The sequence below is a fragment of the Equus asinus genome, chromosome 1, assembly GCF_041296235.1.
Source record: "Equus asinus isolate D_3611 breed Donkey chromosome 1, EquAss-T2T_v2, whole genome shotgun sequence".
Taxonomy (NCBI): Eukaryota; Metazoa; Chordata; class Mammalia; order Perissodactyla; family Equidae; genus Equus; species Equus asinus.
In genome coordinates this window covers 169,375,670-169,399,535 of record NC_091790.1, presented here as the reverse complement: position 1 = coordinate 169,399,535, position 23,866 = coordinate 169,375,670, and the positions used below count along the sequence as shown (strand labels likewise).

The 23,866-nt window shown below is 37.4% G+C and overlaps 1 protein-coding gene across 6 annotated transcripts in view; it reads left to right on the top strand.

Moving 5' to 3' along the window:
* The window catches only part of DOCK4 (dedicator of cytokinesis 4), a 429,709-nt gene that overhangs the window by 318,216 nt on the left and 87,627 nt on the right, over positions 1–23,866 (top strand). For all 6 annotated transcript variants that reach the window (XR_011503969.1, XM_070512024.1, XM_044764600.2 and 3 more), the window contains exon 26: positions 14,785–14,883. Coding sequence is in view for 5 of the 6 variants with exons in the window: in XM_070512024.1 (XP_070368125.1) it covers positions 14,785–14,883 (99 nt within the window). In the remaining variant the exon portion in view is untranslated. The remainder of the gene's footprint in view (positions 1–14,784; positions 14,884–23,866) is intronic.

Sequence of the window (23,866 nt, the reverse complement as noted above, 5' to 3'; positions counted from 1 at the left end):
AGCTCTTATTTTGCCCCCTTTAAATGAACCCATGATTCTGTATCCCCAGTCATCTTGATAACTTTTCAACCTCTTTTCATCCATTGAATTGCCTGAGGAAGTGAGAAGAGTAAAATGGAGAACAGTCACATGCAGTTGTAAGAAGTAACACAGAGATCACTTCTGGAGAGGGGCGGAGCAAAATGGCGGGGTGAGCTGACCCGGGATTCTCTCCCCTCCAAAATACAACAAGATTGGAAGAACTGAATTTCAGAGAATAAACATAATTCCAGCTCGTTAGAGACCTACAATACCAAGAAGGCAGAGATCATAACCTTGCTTACACCTTCGGAGGCGCTGGAACTGTAGGAGAGAACATCGCTCCCTCCCCTAGAGTCTGCGATCGCTGCGGCGCAGGTCGGGAAGGAGCGGGGGAGGGGCCATGCGACCGGGGAATCATCCAGGACTCCTGCCGCTGATTCAGTGGAGACCCACTGACGGGGGGAAAGCTTCCATCCAGGGGACCCTATAAATCAAGGGCCTTGGGAGACCAGAGAACAGAACTGATCTGAACCCAGACCAGCGCGTGTGAGTAAAATCCCCTCCCCCACAGCAAAGCCAGTGGGCGCAGCCATCTTGCCCCAAAGGCGGAGAGCTAACACGGCGCTCTCAACCCCCATCTAGTGGCGACAGGCTGTAACTGCAACTGAATTCTACCACCATGCGAAAAAACTGCTCCTCTACCATCCAGCAATTTATAAAAGCCCCAGACCGGAAGGAAAACAATAAAAACACAGAATTGAGTACTGAGGACTTGGAATTAGGTAAACTAAGTGATAATGAATTCAGAGCAGCTATAATCAAAAAACTCAATGAGGTAGAGAGAAAGATAGAGAAACAAGCCGAGTTCTGGAGTTACTTCACAAAAGAGATTGAAATCATAAAGAAGAATCAAACAGAATTACTTGAGATGAAAAACACAATGGACCAGATAAAACAGAATACGGATTCCCTGAATGCCCGTGTAGACAACCTGGAGGAGCAAATCAGCATAATCGAGGACAGACAGGCTGAATGGCGCCAGACAGAGGAAGAAAGAGAACTAAGAATTAAAAAAAATGAGGAAAATCTCCGAGAGATAATGGATTCAATGAGGAGTAAGAACATAAGGATCATAGGAATTCCTGAGAATATGGAAAAGGAAAATGGAGCAGAAAGTGTGCTTAATGAAATTATTGAAGAGAATTTCCCAAATCTAGGGATCAATGGAGAAATGTGTGTAGAGGAGGGTTTTAGATCTCCTAGATTTGTCAATGTAAAAAGACCCACCACATGGCACATGATAGTAAAGTTGGCAAATAGGAATGATAAGGAAAGAATACTCAGGGAAGTAAGAAAAAAAAAGAGAATAACCTATAAAGGAGCCCCTATCAGACTGTCAGCGGATTTCTCTACAGAAACCCTACAAGCTAGGAGAGAATGGAGTGATATATTCAAAGCTTTAAAGGATAAAAACCTTCAGCCAAGAATACTCTATCCAGCCAGAATTTCCTTCAGATATGAGGGAGAAATTAAATCTTTTCCAGACAAACAAAAGTTAAGGGAATTTGTAACTAAAAGCCCTCCATTACAAGAAATCCTCAAGAAGGCTCTCATACTTGAAAAAAGAAACAAGGGAGAAAGGGGACACAAGCCACAGACTAGGGAGACCGATGGATAGAACCAGAACAGGATAGCAAATATTCAACTATAGCATTAGGGTAAAGGTAAGGAAACTACCAAAGCAAGGACGATCTTATCACTCTAACTACAAATTCATAAGACGAGTTGGAATAAAAAATGAAAATAATTATTTAGGAGGGGAAGTGCAAAGGGTCTAAATCAGTATTGGTCGAGTAAGTAAGAGACCACCAGAGAATAGACTATATTATACAAGAGATTCTAAATACAAACTTCAAGGTAGACACTAAAATAAAGTACAGAACAGAGTCACAAATCATAGATAAGGAAAAATCTAAGAAACCCAGCATAAGAAATTGCAGTATTAAATGGGTAGTCTAAAGCACACAGGAAAAGAAACTCAGGAAAACAAGATAATGAGCGACAGATTGACAGCATTAAGTCCATATGCATCAATAATCACTCTCAATGTGAACGGATTGAACTCTCCAATAAAAAGACACAGAGTGGCAAAATGGATTAAAGAACAAGATCCAACAATTTGTTGCCTCCAGGAAACACACCTCAGCCCCAAGGACAAACACAGACTCAGGGTGAAGGGGTGGAGGACAATACTTCAAGCAAATAGCAAGGAAAAAAAGGCAGGTGTTGCAATTCTCATATCAGACCAAGTGGATTTCAAAATAAGACAGGTAAAGAGAGACACAGAGGGACAATATATAATGATCAAAGGGAAACTTCATCAAGAAGAAATAACGCTTATAAATATCTATGCACCCAACACAGGAGCTCCAAGATTCCTAAAGCAACTATTAACAGACCTGAAGGAAGATGTTAAAAACAACACAATAATAGTAGGGGACCTCAACACCCCACTCACATCAATGGACAGATCATCCAGACAGAAAATCAACAAGGAAATAGTGGAGCTGAATGAAAAACTAAAACAATTGGACTTAATAGACATATATAGATCACTCCACCCTGAAGGAGCTGAATACACATTCTTCTCAAGTGCACATGGAACATTCTCTAGGATAGACCATATGTTGGGAAACAAGGCAAGCCTCTACAAATTTAAAAAAATTGAAATAATAACAAGCATCTTCTCAGATCATAGTGCTATAAGGCTAGAAATTAATTACAAGAAAAAAGCTGAGAAAGGCACAAAGATGTGGAGACTAAACAACACACTACTGAACAAGCAATGGATCATTGAAGAAATTAAAGAAGAAATAAAAAAATACCTGGAAACAAATGAAAATGATAGCATGCCATACCAACTCATATGGGATACAGCAAAAGCTGTATTAAGAGGAAAATTCATCGCAATACAGGCACATCTTAACAAACAAGAAAAATCCCAAATAAGCAACCTTAAAGCACACCTAACTGAACTAGAGAAAAAAGAACAAATGAAGCCCAAAGTCAGCAGAAGGAGAGAAATAATAAAAATCAGAGCAGAAATAAATACTATTGAAACGAAAAAGGCAGTAGAAAGGATCAATGAGACAAAGAGCTGGTTTTTTGAGAAGATAAATAAAATTGACAAACCACTGGCCAGACTTACAAAGAAAAAAAGGGAGAAAGCTCAAATAAACAAAATCAGAAATGAGCGAGGAGAAATAACAACAGACTCTGCAGAAATACAACAGATTATAAGAGAATACTACAAAAAACTATATGCCAACAGAATGGATAACCTAGAGGAAATGGATAAATTCCTGGACTCCTACAATCTCCCAAAGCTCACTCAAGAAGAGGCAGACAATTTGAACAGACCAATCACAAGGAAAGAGATTGAAACAGCAATCAAAAGCATCCCAAAGAATAAAACCCCAGGACCAGATGGCTTTCCTGGGGAATTCTACCAAACTTTCAGAGAGGATTTAATACCTATCCTTTTCAAGCTATTCCAAAAAATTAGGGAAGATGGAACACTTCCAAACACATTCTATGAGGCCAACATCACGCTGATACCAAAACCTGACAAGGACACCACGAAAAAAGAGAACTACAGGCCAATATCACTGATGAACATAGATGCAAAAATTCTAAACAAAATTTTGGCAACCAGAATTCAGCAATTCATCAAAAGAATCATACATCAGGATCAGGTGGGATTCATACCAGGGACACAGGGATGGTTCAACATCCGCAAATCAATCAATGTGATACACCACATCAACAAACTGAGGAATAAAAACCACATGATCATCTCAATAGATGCAGAGAAGGCATTTGACAAGATCCAACAGCCATTTATGATAAAAACTCTGAACAAAATGGGCATAGAAGGAAACTACTTCAACATAATAAAGGCCATATATGACAAACCCATAGCCAACATCATACTCAATGGGAAAAAACTGAACCCCATTCCCCTGAAAACAGGAACAAGACAAGGATGCCCTCTATCACCACTCTTATTTAACATAGTACTGGAGGTCCTGGCCAGAGCAATCAGGCAAGAAAAAGGAATAAAAGGAATCCAAATAGGGAGGGAAGAAGTGAAACTCTTGCTGTTTGCAGACGACATGATCTTATATATAGAAAACCCCAAAGAATCCATTGGAAAACTGTTAGAAGTAATCAACAACTACAGCAAAGTTGCAGGGTATAAAATCAATTTGCATAAATCAGTAGCATTTCTATACTCCAGTAATGAACCAACAGAAAAAGAACTCAAGAATACAATACCGTTCACAATCGCAACGAAAAGAATAAAATACCTTGGGGTAAATTTAACTAAGGAAGTGAAGGACTTATATAATGAAAATTACAAGGCCTTTCTGAGAGAATTGGATGACGACATAAGGAGATGGAAAGACATTCCATGTACATGGATTGGAAGAATAAACATAGTTAAAATGTCTATTCTACCTAAAGCAACCTACAGATTCAACGCCATCCCAATCAGGATCCCAATGACATTCTTTACAGAATTAGAACAAAGAATCCTAAAATTCATATGGGACAACAAAAGACCCCGAATTGCTAAAGCAATCCTGAGAAAAAAGAACAAAATGGGAGGCATCACAATCCCTGACTTCAAAACATACTACAAAGCTACAGTAATCAAAACAGCATGGTACTGGTACAAAAACAGGTGCACAGATCAATGGAACAAAATTGAAAGCCCAGAAATAAAACCACACATCTATGGACAGCTCATCTTTGACAAAGGAGCTGAGGGCATACAATGGAGAAAAGAAAGTCTTTTCAACAAATGGTGCTGGGAAAACTGGAAAGCCACATGTAAAAGAATGAAAATTGACCATTCTTTTTCACCATTCACCAAAATAAACTCAAAATGGATTAAAGACCTAAAGGTGAGACCTGAAACCGTAAGGCTTCTGGAAGAAAACGTAGGCAGTACACTCTTTGACATCAGTATTAAAAGGATCTTTTCGGACACCATGCCTTCTCAGAGAAGGGAAGCAATAGAAAGAATAAACAAATGGGACTTCATCAGATTAAAGAGCTTCTTCAAGGCAAATGAAAACAGGATTGAAACAAAAAAACAACCCACTAACTGGGAAAAAATATTTGCAAGTCATATATCTGACAAAGGCTTAATATCCTTAATATATAAAGAACTCTCACAACTCAATCACAAAACATCAAACAACCCAATCAAAAAATGGGCTGGAGACATGAACAGACATTTCTCCAAAGAAGATATACTGATGGCCAATAGGCACATGAAAAGCTGCTCATCATCGCTGATCATCAGGGAAATGCAAATCAAAACTCCACTAAGATATCACCTTACACCCGTTAGAATGGCAAAAATATCTAAAACTAATAGCAACAAATGTTGGAGAGGTTGCGGAGAAAAAGGAACCCTGAGACACTGCTGGTGGGAATGCAAACTGGTGCAGCCACTATGGAAAATAGTATGGAGATTCCTCAAAAAACTAAAAATAGAACTACCATATGATCCAGCCATCCCACTACTGGGTATTTATCCAAAGAGCCTGAAGTCAGCAATTCCAAAAGTCCTGTGCACCCCAATGTTTATTGCAGTACTGTTTACAATAGCCAAGACGTGGAAGCAACCTAAGTGCCCATCAATAGACGAATGGATAAAGATGATGTGGTACATATATACAATGGAATACTACTCAGCTGCAAAACAGAACGAAATCATTCCATTTGCAATAACATGGATGGACCTTGAGAGAATTATGTTAAGTGAAATAAGCCAGCAAGAGAAAAATAATCTGTGTATGACTCCACTCATATGAGGAATTTAAAACTATGGACCAAGAACAGTTTAGTGGATACCAGAGGAAAGGTGGGGTGGGGGGTGGGCACAAAGGGTGAAGTGGTGCACCTACAACATGACTGACAAACATTAATGTACAATTGAAATTTCACAAGATTGTAACCTATCAATAACTCAATAAAATAATGGGAAAAAAAAAATAACACAGAGATATCCCTGTGCCTTTTACCCAGTTTCCCCAATGGTGACATCTTACAGAACTCCTCGTGCAGAGCTGTAGTACAATGTCACAACTGGGATATTGACGTTAATGCAATCAAGAGAGAGAGTGTTTCCATCACCCTAAGCATCCTTCATGTCCTTTTATAGCCATTCCCTCCCATCGCCTTAACCCCTGGCAACCATAAATCTGTTCTCCATTTCTATAATTTCGTCATTTGAAAAATGTTATATAAGTGGAATCAATAGTTTGTTCCTTTTTATTGCTCAGTAATTTCCATGGTATGGATGTAACACAGTGTCTTTAAACATTCACCCATTGAAGGGCATCTGGGTTGTTTCTGGATTTTGGCTATTGCTAACAAAGTTGCTATAAACATGTGTCTACAGGTTTTTATGTAGGCATAAGTCTTCATTTCTCTGGGGTAAATTCCTAGGAGTATAGTTGCTGGATCTTAGGGTAGTTGCATGTTTAGTTTTTTAAGAAACTGGCAAACTTTTTTCCATAGTGGCTTTACCATTTTACATTCTTTCCATATATTTATATTATATACAATATATGAATGATCCAATTTCTCAGTATTTTCATCAGCATTTGGTGTTGTCACTCTTTGGGGGGGGGGTGTGGGGAGGGGACAATTCCCATAGTTATTTAGTGATATCTTATTGTTGTTTCGATGTACATTTCTCTACTGGCTAATGATGCTGAACATCTTTTCACATTCTTAGTTGCATCTGTATCCTCTTCAGTGGAATGTCTCTTCATGTCTTTTTATTACTTTCTAGTTGAATTACTTTTTGCTATTGAGTTTTGAAAGTTCTTTACATGTTCTAGATACTAGTCTTTTCTTGAATATGCAGTTTACAAGTATTTTCTCCCACTCTGTAGTTTGTTTTTTATCCTATTAACAGTCTTTTGCAGAGCAAAGGTTTTAATTCTGATGAAATTTAATTTATCATCTTTTCCTTTTATGGATCATACTTTTGATGTCAAGTCTAAGAACTCTTTTGTCTGGCTCTGTACCCTGAAGGTTATCTCCTAGTTTTTTTCCTGAAAGTATTATAGTTTTTTATTTTACATTGAAGTCCATGAACCATTGTGAGTTAATTTTTGTATAAGTTGTGTCAGATCATTCTAACATCTTTATCATCTCATGTTGACATCTATTAATTGTCTTTTTCACTCAATTTGAGATCTTCCTGGTTATTGGTACATAAGTGGGGTTTGATTGAAATCTGGACATTTTTGTAATATAAGACTCTGGATCTTATTTAAACCTGTTTTAGCTGGCTTTATGTGACACCACTTGGCAGGGGAAGGGGTATGGTGCCAACTCATTACCAGCAGACGGAGGTAGAAGTCCAGTCTCCCCACGTTGTCCTCACTGACACTGACTGGTGGGCTGAAAGTGCCTGCTCCCTATTTGGCTTTCTCTCACATCACTCTGGAGAGGGAAGTTGGGGTGTCTCATCACAGCCTTGGGAGGGTGGATGTCTGGGCTCCCCACTTGGCCTTTGCAGGTGTAGGCAATGCCTGTGTTTTGTGGTGTTCAGCTAGAGTAGAACAGTTATTGCTAAATGTTTTGCCTTGTTAAACTCTCCCTTTTCTTGTCCTTTGGCCAAGGAGAGTAGGCTTTTGTTGAGAATTTGTCTTGTTTGCGGTTGCTGGTGTTTCAAGGTGCCCAGCTTCTTCAGCTCCAGGTGTGGATATCCCCGGCACAGAGAAAACCCAGAGAACTCTGCACCGTGTCCTTCCTCAGGTCCCCAGGTCCCTAGCCAGGCTGCTCTCCTCTCCACCTTTCAGAGTCCTCCTCTGTTTATTTTATGTATAATATTGAGGGATTTTAGTTGTACTTAGTAGGAGGAATAGGGAAAAGTATGCATTCTTCTGCTTCCCAAAAGCACAAGAAAGTCTCCTTCATTATGTTTTAATGGTAACATTTTAACTGCTTCCTGGCAATACAGTTCTAACATGGTTCTAAAATTATAACAGCCCAGCAAACAAAATCATCGCAAATACTGGATATGGTTAAAGACCGCCTGAGGTCAAAAGCTAAAAGACTTTTTCAGACTGCTTTGTATCTAGAGGCAGGGTTGTCACTGTCAAATCTCTCTAGGTTGTGCATGGCCCTTAGGTCTTCACAATGTAATAATCAAACTAAGAGATTTGAAGAAGTCATTGAATCAGGTTTGTGGATGGGGTTGGGGGTAGGGCAGGAAGGGTAATTAATTGTCCAGGGTTCTAAATTTTAGGAAAATCACATAAAGATAGACCTTCCCCCGTGGAGCTATGTTGTGCCCCTTGCTGGTGAAAAAACAAACTCTCTCAAGGTGCGTAGGATGAAATTTCCTAGACAAGACACACTTAAATTATTTGGCACCTTTGATTTTACACTTTAAGACATTTTTTGGTGAGTAGTCGGGCAGACCTGGTTTGTATCCTCCTCTGGCCCGGGATTAGCTGCGTGCTCTTGGGCAAATTACCTAAGATCTCTAAGCTTCTGTGTCTTAGTCTTTGAAATAGAGAAAATAATTGTACTTATCTCAAAGTTAGTGTGAGGATTTCATAAATCTGTAAAAGTGTTTAAACAGTATCAATAAATTTCAGCCATTAGTAATTGTGGTAGCAACAACTTTCACAGTAATATTCTTCTTATTATTGCAGAAGTGATAATTGGATTGTTGTCCTTATAACTGATTTTATGGTGAGAAGCATGCTGTGGTCATTCACAAAGTCACTTCTCCCTGGGCACTGAAGACCTGTCTAATATCTTCATCATTTTCTCACAGAGAACCGTCGCTCTGAATAGGGAGTCTTGACATGGCGGACCTACACTGAGCACTTTTCAGTCTTTACAGAAAATGTGCCCACAATAAGTGAACATGCTGTGAGTAGAAGCATTTCCCACAGCATGTCATGGTGAAGTGTTCCAGTTCTCTGTAAGGTGCCATGGCTGTCACCCTGCCTTCCAGTAACACCAACAGGAGGACTGGCTTCCCCTGTATCATAATTCCAGATAACAGCAGCCTTATTTTTACTATTTGAAAGGACTGTACTATTTGTTCTTCTAACAACTGTTCTTTGAACTTTAAAATGCTCTCTCTCACTGGAAAAAAAAAAGCATCACTGTAATCGATTCCTTTCAAAAATCTAATTGTACATGGAAGCTGATTTTATAAAGCAGCATATATGGCCGTGTTGTTCACACCCTCAAGTAATTGGACTCCAGAGTTCCTTACAATTTATAAATGCTTCTTTTCTTTGCACATAATTATTTTAAGCACCATTTATCGTGCAAATGACTCAGCTCAGCATAGGCCATGTCTAAGATACAAGTCTGGTGTGCTTATCCAAAGTTGTCATGCACTATGGGCTTGTGGTTGGGGAGGAAGAAGAATGCAGAACTCTGTAAAAAGAGATTTCTGGAAAAATTTTGTGCTTATGTAAAATATAAGGTTTCTTGAACACTCTTGTTGTAGCCATCTAATACTCTTATCCACAGGTATTGATAGAAATGCCCATTATACTTAATCTATACGTAAAACGGATGCAAGCTACAGAAGCATATAGAATTCCAAAGGTGATTTGTATGTAAAAATTTCCAGTACCAAAACTAAGTGAATCTTGGCCAACGATGGTTTTGTATTTATTCTTTTTAACAGATTGTGAGTCTAGATTTTTTATATAGACACTTAAAATCTCTTAAAAACAAAGAAAATTACATTATGGCTGAAAAATATGTCAGTAAAATATTGGATATCTAGTCTTCTTAACAGGGCTAACTAAATGTACTTGGAGTTCCTAAATAGATTAATAAATAAAATGACATTATAGAGTAGATGTTGGGATTGACATGTCGTAAATGTGCCAAGATTAGATGTCAAGGTGTTAAGTTGTTTGCAATGGGCTTAGACCAGATGTGACAGATACAAATAGTTAATAACCTGAATTCAAAGACATGTTCTTCTAGGTACATTGACTGTAAAGACTTAAGAAAAGTCTATTCATTTTTGAATGATTTTTCTTATTACTAAAATTATTATAAATAATATGTCGTTCTTCCAATTTCAAGGTATTTCACTATTCACAGAATGGTATGTTGAAATAAATTTAGGAATATTAATCTGGTAGCTGTGGTGTAGATAGGATGTAGAAAAACTAAGAGATGAGAAATTAAATGGATTTCTACCAATTAGATTACATTTTTAACTCAAGACATAATAGAGAGGTTAAAAAGTACAGACGTTGGTTATCAACTGACGTATTCCTATATGCCTATTTATATTTGAAATATAAGCCCAAAACTCAGATATGTCTTGCGCGTAAAGTCAAATCAGTCTGAACAGTAGGAAGAAGAGCCAGAGATACCTAGGTTCACATCCAGCTTCACCATTTTCTAGCTGTGGAACCTGGGATAAATATCTTAGCATTAACAGATCTTGCTGTAAAGTGAAGTTGATAGTATACAATTTGATACATTTTGACATAATTTGTATACTGTGAACCATCACTGCAGTCGGGATAATGAACATGTCCATCACTCTCAAAAGTTTCCTTGTGTTCATCTCTATTCCCCCCCTTTTGCCCCTTCATACCACCTCGTCCCCAGGCAATCTCTGACCTGCTTAGTGTTATAGCAGATAAGTTTGCATTTTCCAGAAATTTATATGAATAGAATCATACAGTAAGTTATTGTTGTTGACATTTTTTGGCGAGGGGGACAATCTGACTTGTTTTCTTCAATATAATTATTTGAGTTTCATCAATGTTGTGTGTATCAATATTCATTCCTTTTTAATGCTGAATAGTGTTCTGTTATATGGATATGCTACAATTTGTTTATTCATTCACCTGTTGGTGGACATTTGGGTTGCTCCTGGTTTTGACAATTCTGTTTTATCTATTTTGGGGGGGATACTAATAACATAGTATCCTAATTACCATAGCTTTCTAATAAGTCTTGAAGTCACATAATATAAGTCCTTGAACTTTGTTCTTTTTTTCCAAAGTTCTTTTTACTATTCCAGATCCTTTGTATTTCCATATGAATGTTAAAATCAGCTTACTTTCTACCCCCAAAAAACCCTGCTGTGATATTGATTGAGATTGCAGTGAATCTACATACCAATTTGAGAGAATTGACATCTTAAAAATAGCAAATCTCCCCATTCATGAACATAGTATCTCTCTCCATTTATTTAAGTCTTCTTTAATTGCTCTCATCAATGTTTTATAATTTTCAGTGTGCAGATCAGACATATCTTTTGTCATTTATATCACTAAGTATTTCATTTATATCACTAGGTATTTCAATGGTATTATAAATTATATTATTTTAGATTTCCATTTCTGATTGTTGATTTTTAGGATATAGAAGTAAAAATGATTTTTTGTACATTGATCTGGTATTCTGGGACATTGATTAACTCACTTGAGTACTTCTTGTAGCTCACTGTAAATTTCATAGCATTTTTTTATGAACACAAATATGTTGTCTGTGAATAAAGACAGCTTTTTTTTTTTATTCCTTTCCAATCTATATTTCTTTATTTCTTGTTCTTCCTTCATTGCATTGGTTAGAATCTTCAGTATAATGTTGAATAGAAGTAGTAGACTGTTTAAGCTTTGAGATGTTTGAAAAGTCTTTATTTTTGAAAGATTTTTGCTGGTAAATTCTTGGTTGATAGTTGTGGGGTTTTTTTCTTTTAATACTCTAAAGATTTTGCTTTACTGTCTGCTAGCTTGTATTGTTTCCAGTGAGATATCTGTCATCTTTATCTTTGTTCCTCTATATATAATGTGGGGTTTTTCCCTCTAACTGGTGTTAAGATGTTTTCATCTCTGGCTATAAGCAATTTTATTATGATGTAGCTTGGTGTATTTTTTGTTGTTGTTGTTTTTCTTGTGCTTAGGGTTTCTTGAAGTCTTTGATACATAGGTTTATAGTTTTCAAGAAATCTGAAACTTTTTCCCCTTATGTGTTCAATTACTTTTTCTGCCCCCTCCTCCTCTTCGAGGTCTCCAATTACGTATGTATTCTGCTACGTGAAGTTGTCCTACATTTCATTGATGTATTTACTTTTCTTTTTTCCTTCCTTTTTTTTTAGTTTTTTCTCTCTTTGTTTTATTCTGAAGAATTTCTATTACTCTGTCTCAAAAGTTCAGTATTCTTTTCTTCTGCAATTTCTAATCTGCCATTAGTCCCATTCAGTGAATTTTCATCTTCCACATTATAGTCTTCATCTCTAGAAGTTCAGTTTGGGTCTTTTTGATATCATTCATGTCTCTAATTAACATATTAAATCTTTCCTCTTGCTTCCTGAATATACAGAATACAGTAATAATAGCTGTTTTAATGTCCTTAACTGCTAGTTCTAATATCTGTGTCATTTCTGAGTCTGTTTCTGTTGATTGATTTTTTTTTTCCTCCTCATTTGCATCATTGTTTTTTCCTGCTGCTTTGTATTCCTGGTAGCTTTTTTTTGAATGCTATTCATTGTGAATTTTATCTTGTTGGGAGGTGAATATTTTTTATTCCTAAAAATATCTTTGAGCTCTCTCTGGAATAAGGTTAACTTTCTTGGGAGCTGTTTGATTGTTTCAGGTCTTGCTGTTGATCTTTCTTAGGTAGGCTCAGAGCATCATTTATTCTAGGAGTAATTTTGCCTGCTACTCAGGAAAGATCTTTTTAGTAGTCTAACTGATGCCCTGTTAATCATGAGGTTTTTCCAGTCTGGCTGGTGAGAAAAGGCACCATTCCCAGTCATGAGTGAACACCAGATACTGTTTTCTCAGTCCTTTTGGGTAGTTATTTTCCCACCCTTGGGTTGTTTCCTCACACACATACACTAAAATATTAATAATTGTTCCCTTAAATTTTCCATTTTTTGTGTTAAGTATCAAGAGTTTGTTCACTAGCAAAGTATTATGTTGAGTTTAGAGGATGTTTCTGTGAGCCTGTACTGGTTAATTTCTTAAATATTTGCTCTAATAATTGTGTAGGGGTAATTATTCTTTGTATCTGCATGTTACAAATTATTATCCACTTGGAAGGAGCCAGCCAGCATCTCTGATCACCGCGACATGGCCGTTAAGTAGCATCCTCAGGCCTCCTTTGGCAGATGGTAGTGATACGTTTGGCTGTCCTGACTTAGCTGCCTCTGTTGGAAAATCCCACTTCTGGGGGCTTTCAGTCTCTAATTGTACATGTGAGCCATGTAAATGCAAAGAAACCAATTCCCAATTAAACTGCATTTCTATAAATTTACAGTTACCACTGATTGCTTCTCCTATTGTGTTTGTATTGTTTTAAATGTTATTGCTCTAATTAAAAGCAGATAAATTCTTTGCTGAGCACAAAAGGTCGCATTGAAAACATAAATATTTTAAATTAGAAGTACATTGAGAAATGCAAGTGACAGCAATTTTATAGGTCTTCACATCTATGGATGCTATGTATTTTTTTCTTTTTCATTATTAATTTTTAAGAAGTGGACTTTTAAGGAGTTAATCAGGTAGCACCTAAGCACTAAAGGGTCACAAATAACCTAAACTGTTTTTAAAAGGAGATTGAAAGAACCATTATGCCATGTATGGCTTTATTTTTATTTTCTTTTTTTTGAGGAAGATTAGCCCTGAGCTACCTGCTGCCAATCCTCCTCCTTTTGCCGAGGAAGACTGGCCCTGAGTTAACATCCATGCCCACCTTCCTCTACTTTATATATGGGATGCCTACCACGGCATGGCTTTTGCCAAGCGGTGCCATGTCCACACCCAGAATCCGAACCGGTAAACCCCGGGCCGCTGAGAAGTGGAACGTGCAAACTTAACCGCTGCGCATGTATGGCTTTCTTTACACCCTGTGAGTCAGCAGACAGGCTGATGATTTGGAGGAGATCATGTGAACTCAAAAATGCAGCATGAACGGGGCTGGCCCTGTGGCCGAGTGGTTAAGTTCCCGCGCTCCGCTGCAGGCAGCCCAGTGTTTCGTTGGTTCGAATCCTGGGCGCGGACATGGCACTGCTCATCAGACCACGCTGAGGCAGCGTCCCACATGCCACAACTGGAAGAACTCACAACGAAGAATACACAACTATGTACCGGGGGGGCTTTGGGGAGAAAAAGGAAAAAATAAAATCTTTAAAAAAAAAAAAATGGAGCATGAAGTTAGAGGAAGAGTTTTGGAGTCAGAAAGACCTACAGCTTTCTGACACAGCTCTGTCACTTTCTAGCAGTGGGACTTTGGGCAAATCTTTTAGCTCACTGAACCTATATTTTACTTTCTTTAGATTAGTATTATACCCCCCACCTCATAGCATTGATAAGAGGTTCAAATGAGATAATGAATGAGGGTGTAGTAAATGCTCAATAAATGGTTGGGGGCCTTATTGCCTTACCTCCTTGAAGTGTGTGCAGTTAGTTCTGTACTGAAAAGCTTCCACCCAAGTTAAAAAAATCCACTCTAAAAAAATGCTTGTATACCAAGTAAATGGTAATCATCACAGGGAGAAATTTTGACTGTGATATTATGGTTAATTAGATTAAAAAGACTTCACTGGGTGAGTTTGGATCATAGTGGTTTTTTCAAGTTTCTATTTGAGGGCAGTTCAAAGTAAGTTACTCATGTTCTTTTATGTCCTTATTAAAAAAATATGCTTGCTTCTTTTTTAATTAGGGGGAGTTTGTTGCTTGTCTCCTGTCCCTATTACGACAAATGACAGATAGACATTATCAACAGCTTCTTGATAGTTTCAATACAAAAGAAGAACTAAGGGTAAGTAACATTTTAAAAAATTTCCTTTAATATATCTTTTCAGCTTCTCTTGTTCTAATTCATTATCATTCAGTTAACTTCTTGGCAATTACTTTACCTGTTTCCATTAAATTCTAAGCTGTTTTTTCTCAGCTTCATCCGCAGATCTGCTCATCTCTCTTGGCTCTTTAAGATTTCCACTACTCAGACAAAGCAATTAAGTCTTATTTTGGGCAAGGGCATAGGATTTGAAACACCTGTCACTGAAGTCCAGTAAACCAGAAACAGAGTGACAGAACTAACAAGACAAAAGCGAATACACTAACTCTAGTTAAGTGGACTTAGAAATTGCCTTAGTGGAAGATAAGGGAGAATATATAAATATGTTAGCTGTTTTCATCCCTCTAAAACCACAATGAGGAGTTCTGGTTGGAACGTCTGACTAGGGAGGCAGAGATATATTTTATGTTCTTTATCAGCTATCATTTAACCAATATGCTGCACTAGTCTGACAGGCTGACATTAAACAGAAAATATTGATGCCAGGTTTATAAAAATTCAAACTTTGCTGAGATTTAGAGAAATTTAATGCTTTCTTCTTAGTGTTCACTAAAAGCTTTGATGTTGATTGTCCTCAGTTGGAGGAATGACCTGTCATCTGTTCTTATTTACTTTTATTTCTCTTCCATCTCTTCAGTTTTCCAGACAACTTCATATGTAAGCTATCATAATGGAAGGATTACTTAAATACTGGGAGGTGGAGATATTATAGGACAATGGGTATAGTCACTAACTGTAAAGTTTGCATGATTGGATCCTTCATGGTGCCTTAGGGAAGATTTGTAGATTTTTTTAACATAGATAGTGCATAAAAATCACTTATCTTTGACTTCTAACTGCCTGGAGGATGTTGGATGATCTCAGAAGAATCTTTCACTTACCTTGGAACAGTTAAGCTGAGTCACATGGAAGAAAGAATAGGTTTGGGCAAATGTAATCTGTCTAGCAGTCAGTTGATTGGCATATGCTCAAGTCTGAAAATATCATGTTTTTCATGCTTGCATTCAATCTTGAGTTTAGAATTAAAAATGGAGAAAAAGGCTTAGAATTTACCCTCTCTACATACAGAAATCGATGTGGTTAAAAAGGAAGATAATTGTGCAGTTATTAACTTTCATCAAAAGTTGAATATTTAACAAAGTCATGGAACCATTAGGTTTTACTTAAGAAGTCTATGACTTCATATTTCAAAAATTTCACGTAGGAAAAGACTACATATTTTTACAGAGCCTGGGCATAAAAAAGTAGCAAAAAAGTGTCAATTGGAAAACATGATTAATTTAATCTAAGTATTGAGTTTTATGCTTTAATATTCAGGTTATTGATAATAAAGCAAATGGAAATAAAGAATAAAGTGTTTTATGTGGCCTTTCCTCATTTCAGTCAGCCACACACCTTTTCAAAGGATATATATTTCCCTCTTCAAACTTAACTGTGCCTTCAGGCCAGGAAAATTATTTAATGATATTAGTTACTTCATCAGGCCTTCAGGAAACGTAGATTGAGCAATTTAGGCATACCAAGCACTACTGGTGTTATTATGTAACTGGGAATAAAAAGGCCAGTCCCTGTAAGGGGAGGAAACAGACAGGTAACGGGATTAACACAGTGAGTGGCAAATGCACAGGTTAAGCACACGGTGCTTTGGAGCATCCAGGAGTTGCTGCCAATCCAATCTCAAGGCAAGAGAAAAACTCCCCAAGGGAGGTCTCAGCTGAGAACTGAGAGATAAGTAGGTGAGTGCTAGACATATCTTTGGCTGGGACATTCAGATCTCTCAACTAAAATGTCACCTGAATATCGTAACTGACATAGCACATCCACCACTCCACCTTTATGACATTTACTAGAATCTGGAATATTTTAGTTTATGTGTATCCCCAACTTTTAGCCACTACGTCATAAGTTCCTTGATGTCTGAAACTTTGGCTGGTTCACTGCTGCACCCTCAAATCCCAGAACATGCCTAGCATGCTGTAGGCGTTCAAGAAATATTTGTTGATTGATAGACTAGAGTGTAAGGAAGAGATTTGTAAGATGTAAGGTTCTGCAAATGTGTGTGGACTTTATTTTTTTTATGGTGTTTTCTTATTGCGGTCATAATAGTTTATAACGTTTTGAAATTTCACTTGTACATTATTGTTTGTCAGTCACCATATAAATGTGCCCCTTCCCTCCTTGTGCCCACGGCCCAACCCCCTTCCCCTCTGGTAACCACTAAACTGTTCTCTTTGTCCATGTGTTAGTTTATCTTCCACATATGAGTGAAATCATATGGTGTTTGTCTTTCTCTGCCTGGCTTATTTCACTTAACATAATACCCTCAAGGTCAATCCATGTTATTGCGAATGGGACAATTTTGTCCTTTTTTATGCCCGAGTAGTATTCCATTGTGTATATATACCACATCTTCTTTATCCGATCATCAGTAGATGGACACTGAGGTTGCTTCCACTTCGTGGAATAATGCTGCACTGAACATAGGGGTGCATGAATCTCTGTGTACTGTTGCCTTCAAGTTCTTTGGATAAATACCCAATAGTGGGATAGCTGGGTCATATGGTGTTTCTGTTTTTAATTTTTTCAGAAATCTCCATACTGCTTTCTATAGTGGCTGCACAGTTTATATTCCCACCAGCAGTGTATGAGGGCCCCTTTTCTCCACATCCTCTCAACATTTGTTATTTTTTTGTCTTCATGATTATACCCATTGTAATGGGTGTAAGGTGATACTTTAGCATAGTTTTGATTTGCATTTCCCTGATGATTAGTGATGTTGAACATCTTTTCATGTGCTCATTGGCCATCTGTATATCTTCTTTGGAAAACTGTCTGTTCATATCCTCTCCTATTTTTTAATCAGGTAGTTTGTTTTGTTGTTGTTGAATTGTGTGAGTTCTTTATATATTTTGAAGGTTAACCCCTTGTTGGATATATGACTTGCAAATATGTTTTCCCACTTGATGGGTTTTCTTTTCATTTTGTTCCTGGTTTCCTTTGCCTTGAAGAAGCTCTTTAATCTAATGCAGTCCCATTTGTGTATTTTTCTTTTGTTTCCCTTGTCTGAGTAGACATGGTATTTGAAAAGATCCTTCTAAGACCATTGTCAAAGAATGTACTGCCTATATTTTCTTCTAGGAGTTTTATGGTTTCAGGTCTTACCTTCAAGTCTTTGATCCATTTTAAGCTAATTTTTGTGTGTGGCATAAGATAATGGTCTACTTTCATTCTTTTGCATGTGGCTGTCCAGTTTTCTGAGCACCATTTATTGAAGAGACTTTCCTTTCTCCATTGTATGTTCTTAGCTCCTTTGTTGAAGATTAGCTGTCCATAGATGTGTGGTTTTATTTCTGGGTTTTCAGTTCTGTTCCATTGATCTGTGTGTTTTTGTACCAGTACCATGCTGTTTTGATTATGATAACTTTGTAGTACATTTTGAAGTCAGGGATTGTGATGCCTCCAGCTTTGTTCTTGTTTCTCAGGATTGCTTTAGCTATTCAGGGTCTTTTGTTGCCCCATATGAATTTTAGGATTCTTTGTTCTATTTCCATGAAGAATGTCATTGGGATTCTGATTAGGATTGCATTGAATCTGTAGTCTGCATTAGATAGTATGGGCATTTTAACTACATTTATTCTTCCAATTCATGTGCATGGAATATTTTTCCATTTCTTTATGGCATCATCAATTTCTTTCAATAATGTCTTACACTTTTCATTGTATAGGTCTTTCACCTCCTTGGTTAAATTTATTCCCAGATATTTTATTCTTTTTGTTGCAGTTGTAAATGGGTTTGTATTCTTGAGTTCTCTTTCTGTTAGTTCATTATTAGAGCATAGAAATGCAACTGAGTTTTTAAATTGATTTTGTACCCTGAAACTTTGCTGTAATTGTTGATTATTTCTAAGTGTTTTCTGATGGATTCTTTAGGGTTTTCTATGTATAAAATCATGTCATCTGCAAACAGCGAGAGTTTCACTTCTTCATTGCCTATTTGGATTTCTTTTATTTATTTTTCTTGCCCAATTGCTTTGGCCAAAGCCTCCAATACTATGTCGAATAAGAGTGGCAAGAGTGGGCACACTTCTCTTGTTCCTGTTCTCAGAGAGATGACTTTCAGTTTTTCCTTGTTGAGTATGATGTTGGCCATGGGTTTGTCATATATGGCCTTTCTTATGGTGAGGTACTTTCCTTCTATACCCATTTTATTGAGAGTTTTTATCATAAATGGATGTTGAATCTTGTCAAATGCTTTCTCTGCTTCTATTGAGATGATCGGGGTTTTTATGCCTCATTTTGTGAATGTGGTTTATCGCATTGATTGATTTGTGGATGTTGAACCATCCCTGCATCCCTGGTATAAATCCCACTTGATCGTGGTGTATCATCTCTTTAATGTATTGCTGTATTCAGTTTGCCAATATTTTCTGAGGATTGTTGCATCTATGTTCATCAGTGATATTGGCCTGTTATTTTCCTTCTTTGTGTTGTCCTTGTCTGGCTTAGGGATCAGTGCAAGGTTGACCTCATAAAATGTGTTAAGAAGTGTTCTGGCTTCTTCAATTTTTGGAATACTTTGAGAAGGATGGGTATTAAGTCTTCTTTGAATGTTAGGTAGAATTCTCTGGGTAAGCCATCTGGACTTTTATTTTTGTGAGGTTTTTGATTACTGTTTCTATCTCTTTACTTATGATTGGTCTGTTCACATTCTCTATTTCTTCTTGATTCAGTTTTTGGAGGTTGTATGAGTCTAAGAATTTATCCATTTCTTCTAGGTTGTCCAATTTGTTGGCATATAGTTTTTCATAGTATTCTGTTATAATCCTCTGTGTTTCTGTGGTATCCATTGTAATTTCTCCTCATTTCTTATTTTATTTACCTGAACCTTCTCTCTTTTTTTCATCATGAGTCTGGCTAAAGGTTTGGCAATTTTGTTTATCTTCTCAAAGAACCAGCCCCTTCCCTCCTTGATCCTTCCTACTGTTTTTTGTTGTTGTTATTTCAATTTCGTTTATTTTTGCTCTAATTTTTATCATTTCTTTCCTTTGACTGACTTTGGTCTTTGTTTGTTCTTCTTTTTCTAATCCTGTTAGGTGTAGTTTAAGATTGCTTATTTGAGATTTTTCTTTTTTGTTAAAGGGCCTTGTATTGCTTTGAATTTCCCTCTTAGGACTGCTTTTGCTGCATCCCATATGAGTAGAATGGTGTAGTTTCATTTTCACTTATCTCCAGATATTTTTTTATTTATCATTTAATTTCTTCAGTGATCCATTGGTTGTTCAGTAGCATGTTGCTTAGTCTCTACATATATGTCACTTTCCCAGCTTTTTTCTTGTGGTTCACTTCTAGTTTAATAGCATTATGGTCACAAAAGATGCTTGATATGATTTCAGTCTTCTTAAATCTATTGAGGCTTACCTCGTTTCCCAAGATATGAGCTATCCTTGAGAATGTTCCATGCTCACTTGAGAAGAATGTATATTCTGCTGTTTTTGGATGGAGTGTTCTATATATATTTATTAAGTCCATCTGGTCTAGTTTTTCATTTAATTCCACTATTTCCTTGTTGACTTTCTGTCTGGATGATCTATCCATTGATGTAAGTGTGGTGTTTAAGGTCCCCTATTATTGTGTTGTTTTGAATATCTCCTTTTAGGTTTGTTAATACTTGCTTTATGTATTTTGGTGCTCCTGAGTTGGGTGCATGTATATTTATAAGTTTTAAGCCTTTTTGGTGGAGTCTCCCTTTTATCATTATATGCTGCCCCTCTTTGTCTTTCATTACCTGTTTTATCTTGAAGTCTGCTTTGTCTGATATAACTATGGCAACACGTGCTTTCTTTTCTTCGCCATTAGCTTAGAGTATTGTCTTCCATTCACTCTGAGCCTGTGTTTGTCTTCAGAACTGAGATGTGTTTCCTGGAGGCAGGATATTGTTGTGTCTTGTTTTTTAATCCGTCCCACCACTCTGTGCTTTTGATTGGAATATTCAATCCTTTTACATTTAGAGTGATTATTGATAAATGAGGGCTTAATGCTGCCATTTTATCACTCATTTTCCAGTTCCTCTGCATTTCCCTTGTTTCTCCTCCCCTGTATTTTAGACTACTGATTCAATTTGATAGTTTTCTATGTTGGTTTGCTCAGTTTTCTCTTTATTTATGATTTATCTCTGTTCTGTTTATTTGTTTAGTGGTTACTGTGAGGTTTGTATAAAAAATCTTGGAGATGAGATAATCCATTTTCTGATAGTCTTTTATTTCCTTAGACTAAGCCCATTCCATCCTTTTCCTTTTCCCCTTCTAAGTTGTTATTGTCACAATTTATTTCATCTTGTGTTGTGATTTGTGGTTTAAATGAGGAGATTATGTTTATTTTTGATGTTTTCCTTCCCTTTATCTTCACTGTTATAATTAAGCATTTGGTAACCTGTTCTGATAGCTGCAATTTTCTGATTTTTGTCTACCTATTTATCTCCTTGCTGATGGCTTTTTAAGCCCCGCCCTTTCTTTTTCAGATATGGGGCCTTTTTGAGCATTTCTTGTGGGGGGGTGGTTTGTGGTAATGAACTCCCTTAGCTTTTGTTTATCTAGGAAAGTTTTTATTTCTCCATCATATTTGAAGGATATTTTCACTGGATAGAATATTCCTGGCTGAAAGTTTTTGTCTTTCAGAATTTTGAATATATAATTCCACTCTCTCCTAGCCTGTAAGGTTTCTGCTGAGAAATACACTGAAAGCCTGATAGGTGTTCCTTTATAAGTTATTATCTTGTGCCTTACTGCTCTTACTGTTTTTTTCTTTGCCATTGACTTTTGCCAGCTTTACTCCTATATTCCTTGGAGAAGGTCTTTTTACATTGATATAATTAGGAGTTTGATTAGCTTCTTTCATTTCTTCTCCAGGTTTGGGAAGTTCTCAGCTATTGTTTCTTTGAACAAGCTTTCTGCTCCATTCTCCTCCTCTTTGTCCTCTGGAATACCCATAATCCTTATGTTGCATTTCCTTATTGTGTTGGAGATTTCTGGGAGAATTTTTTCATTTCTTTTTAGTCTTAGTTCTCTCTCCTCCTCCATCTGAAATATTTCTATATTCCTGCCCTCCAGACTGCTAATTCTCTCTTCCATAATATCAGCTCTGTTAATCAGTGAGTCCAGATTTTTCTTTTTATCTCCTCCATGGTGTTTTTCATCTCCAACATTTCTGATTGAATTTTCTTTATAGTTTCAATCTCTTTTGTGACTAATTCTCTGTTTATTAGTTTTGTTCCTGATTTCTCTGAAGTGTCTATGTGCATTTTCTTGTAACTCATTGAGTTTTTTTAATGATAGCTATTTTGAAGTCTCTGTCATTTAGATTATAAATTGCTGTACCTTCAGGACAGATTTCTCAGTGCTTGTCATTTTCCTTCCTGTCTGGAGTATTAGTATATTTCTTCATACTGTTTGATAGCGTAGATTTGTGCCTCTGCATAGAGATAGTATCTTATCACAGCTTCTACCTGCCACCGCTGGGTGAGGGTCAAGAGCTTTGTATCCTGAGTCTGCCGTGATCCCCACCTTGCTCTCTCACAGCTGCTGCTTTTCTAACATATGGCAGCACCCTAACTGAATGGCTGAGTTGGTGCACCACGCAGGGGGAGGGGCATTACTTTCATGTGCAGAATCCCCAGGGCGTTCTTGCTCTGCTCTTGCTATTTGTTCTCCCAGGATGCTGGCTTGATAAAAACATCCCTGCAATAGGTTAGCCATGTCTGTGTGGGGCTTTCCCATGGCCTGTGAGGGAACTTAGAGAGCAAAGGTGTTCCCATGGAGAGCCACCCCTCCCCCATCTCCACTCAGAGCTGCACACAGTCCTGTACCCTGGGTTGCTACCATTCAGGGAGGAAAAGGAGATCCCTTTACCTCCTTCCACTTCCACTGAGGGGTCCGGCACCTCCACCTTTAGACATATGTCTCTGCGTGGGTCTGTCAGACATCTTTTATGTTGTGTGAGTGTCCTCCGTTGGTTTTTGAATGTCCTTTTTGTTGTATCTTGTGGGCAGAGTCCAAGCGAAGAGCTCACTCTGCCATGATGCTGACATCATTCCTCCTGTGTATGGACTTTGTTTTGAGGACGTTTGGAAACTATGGAGAATTTTAAGAAGGGAGAGACATGATCACATTTGAGTTAAGAAAGACCTATCTGGCTGCACTATTGAAATTGGATTAGCTGAGGTCAAGATGAGAAGAAGAACCCTGTAAAGTATCTGATGCAGTAATTTAAGCTAGTGATAACTGTGGCCTGAAATTGAGATGATCGTGATGAGAGATTGTAGGGACATTTAGGAAGTTGAATTGGCAGGACCCGATGACTGATTATATAGAAAAGGTGAAGGAGAGAGAGGAGTTGAAAATGACTTTCAGGCTCTTTGACAACTGGCTAGATGTTGGTGCCATTCACTGCATGGGAAACCCAGGAGTTATGGGTGTACAGGTTTGGGAGCAAAGTTAATTCCGTTTCAGCCTGCGTTGGGTCACCTGAGGGACATCGAATCAGAGATGTCTTATAGACAGTATCTGAAGCTCAGGAGACTAAACTGGGTTACAAATGTAGATTTGGAAATTATCAGCCAGTGAATTGACATCATGAGAGTAAATGTGAACATCAAAGGAGAATATAGAGTATGAAGTTAATGGGACCTAAATAGAATCCTAAGCATTAAGGAGGAATAAGAACCGTGTCTGCTACTGTGAACATGTCAAGTAAGATCATAAAAGGGTCCATTAACGTTGTTGGTGAACTTAATGAGCAGTTTCATTGCAGTGGTGAGGGTGGAATCCTAGTTGTCATGGATTGAGGAATGAAAAAAAGAAAAATGTATAGTGGATGTATACAGTGTTTCAAGAAGAGGAAGAGAGGACAACTTTGGATGTCAGAGGAATATTTATGATGGAGGAGACTT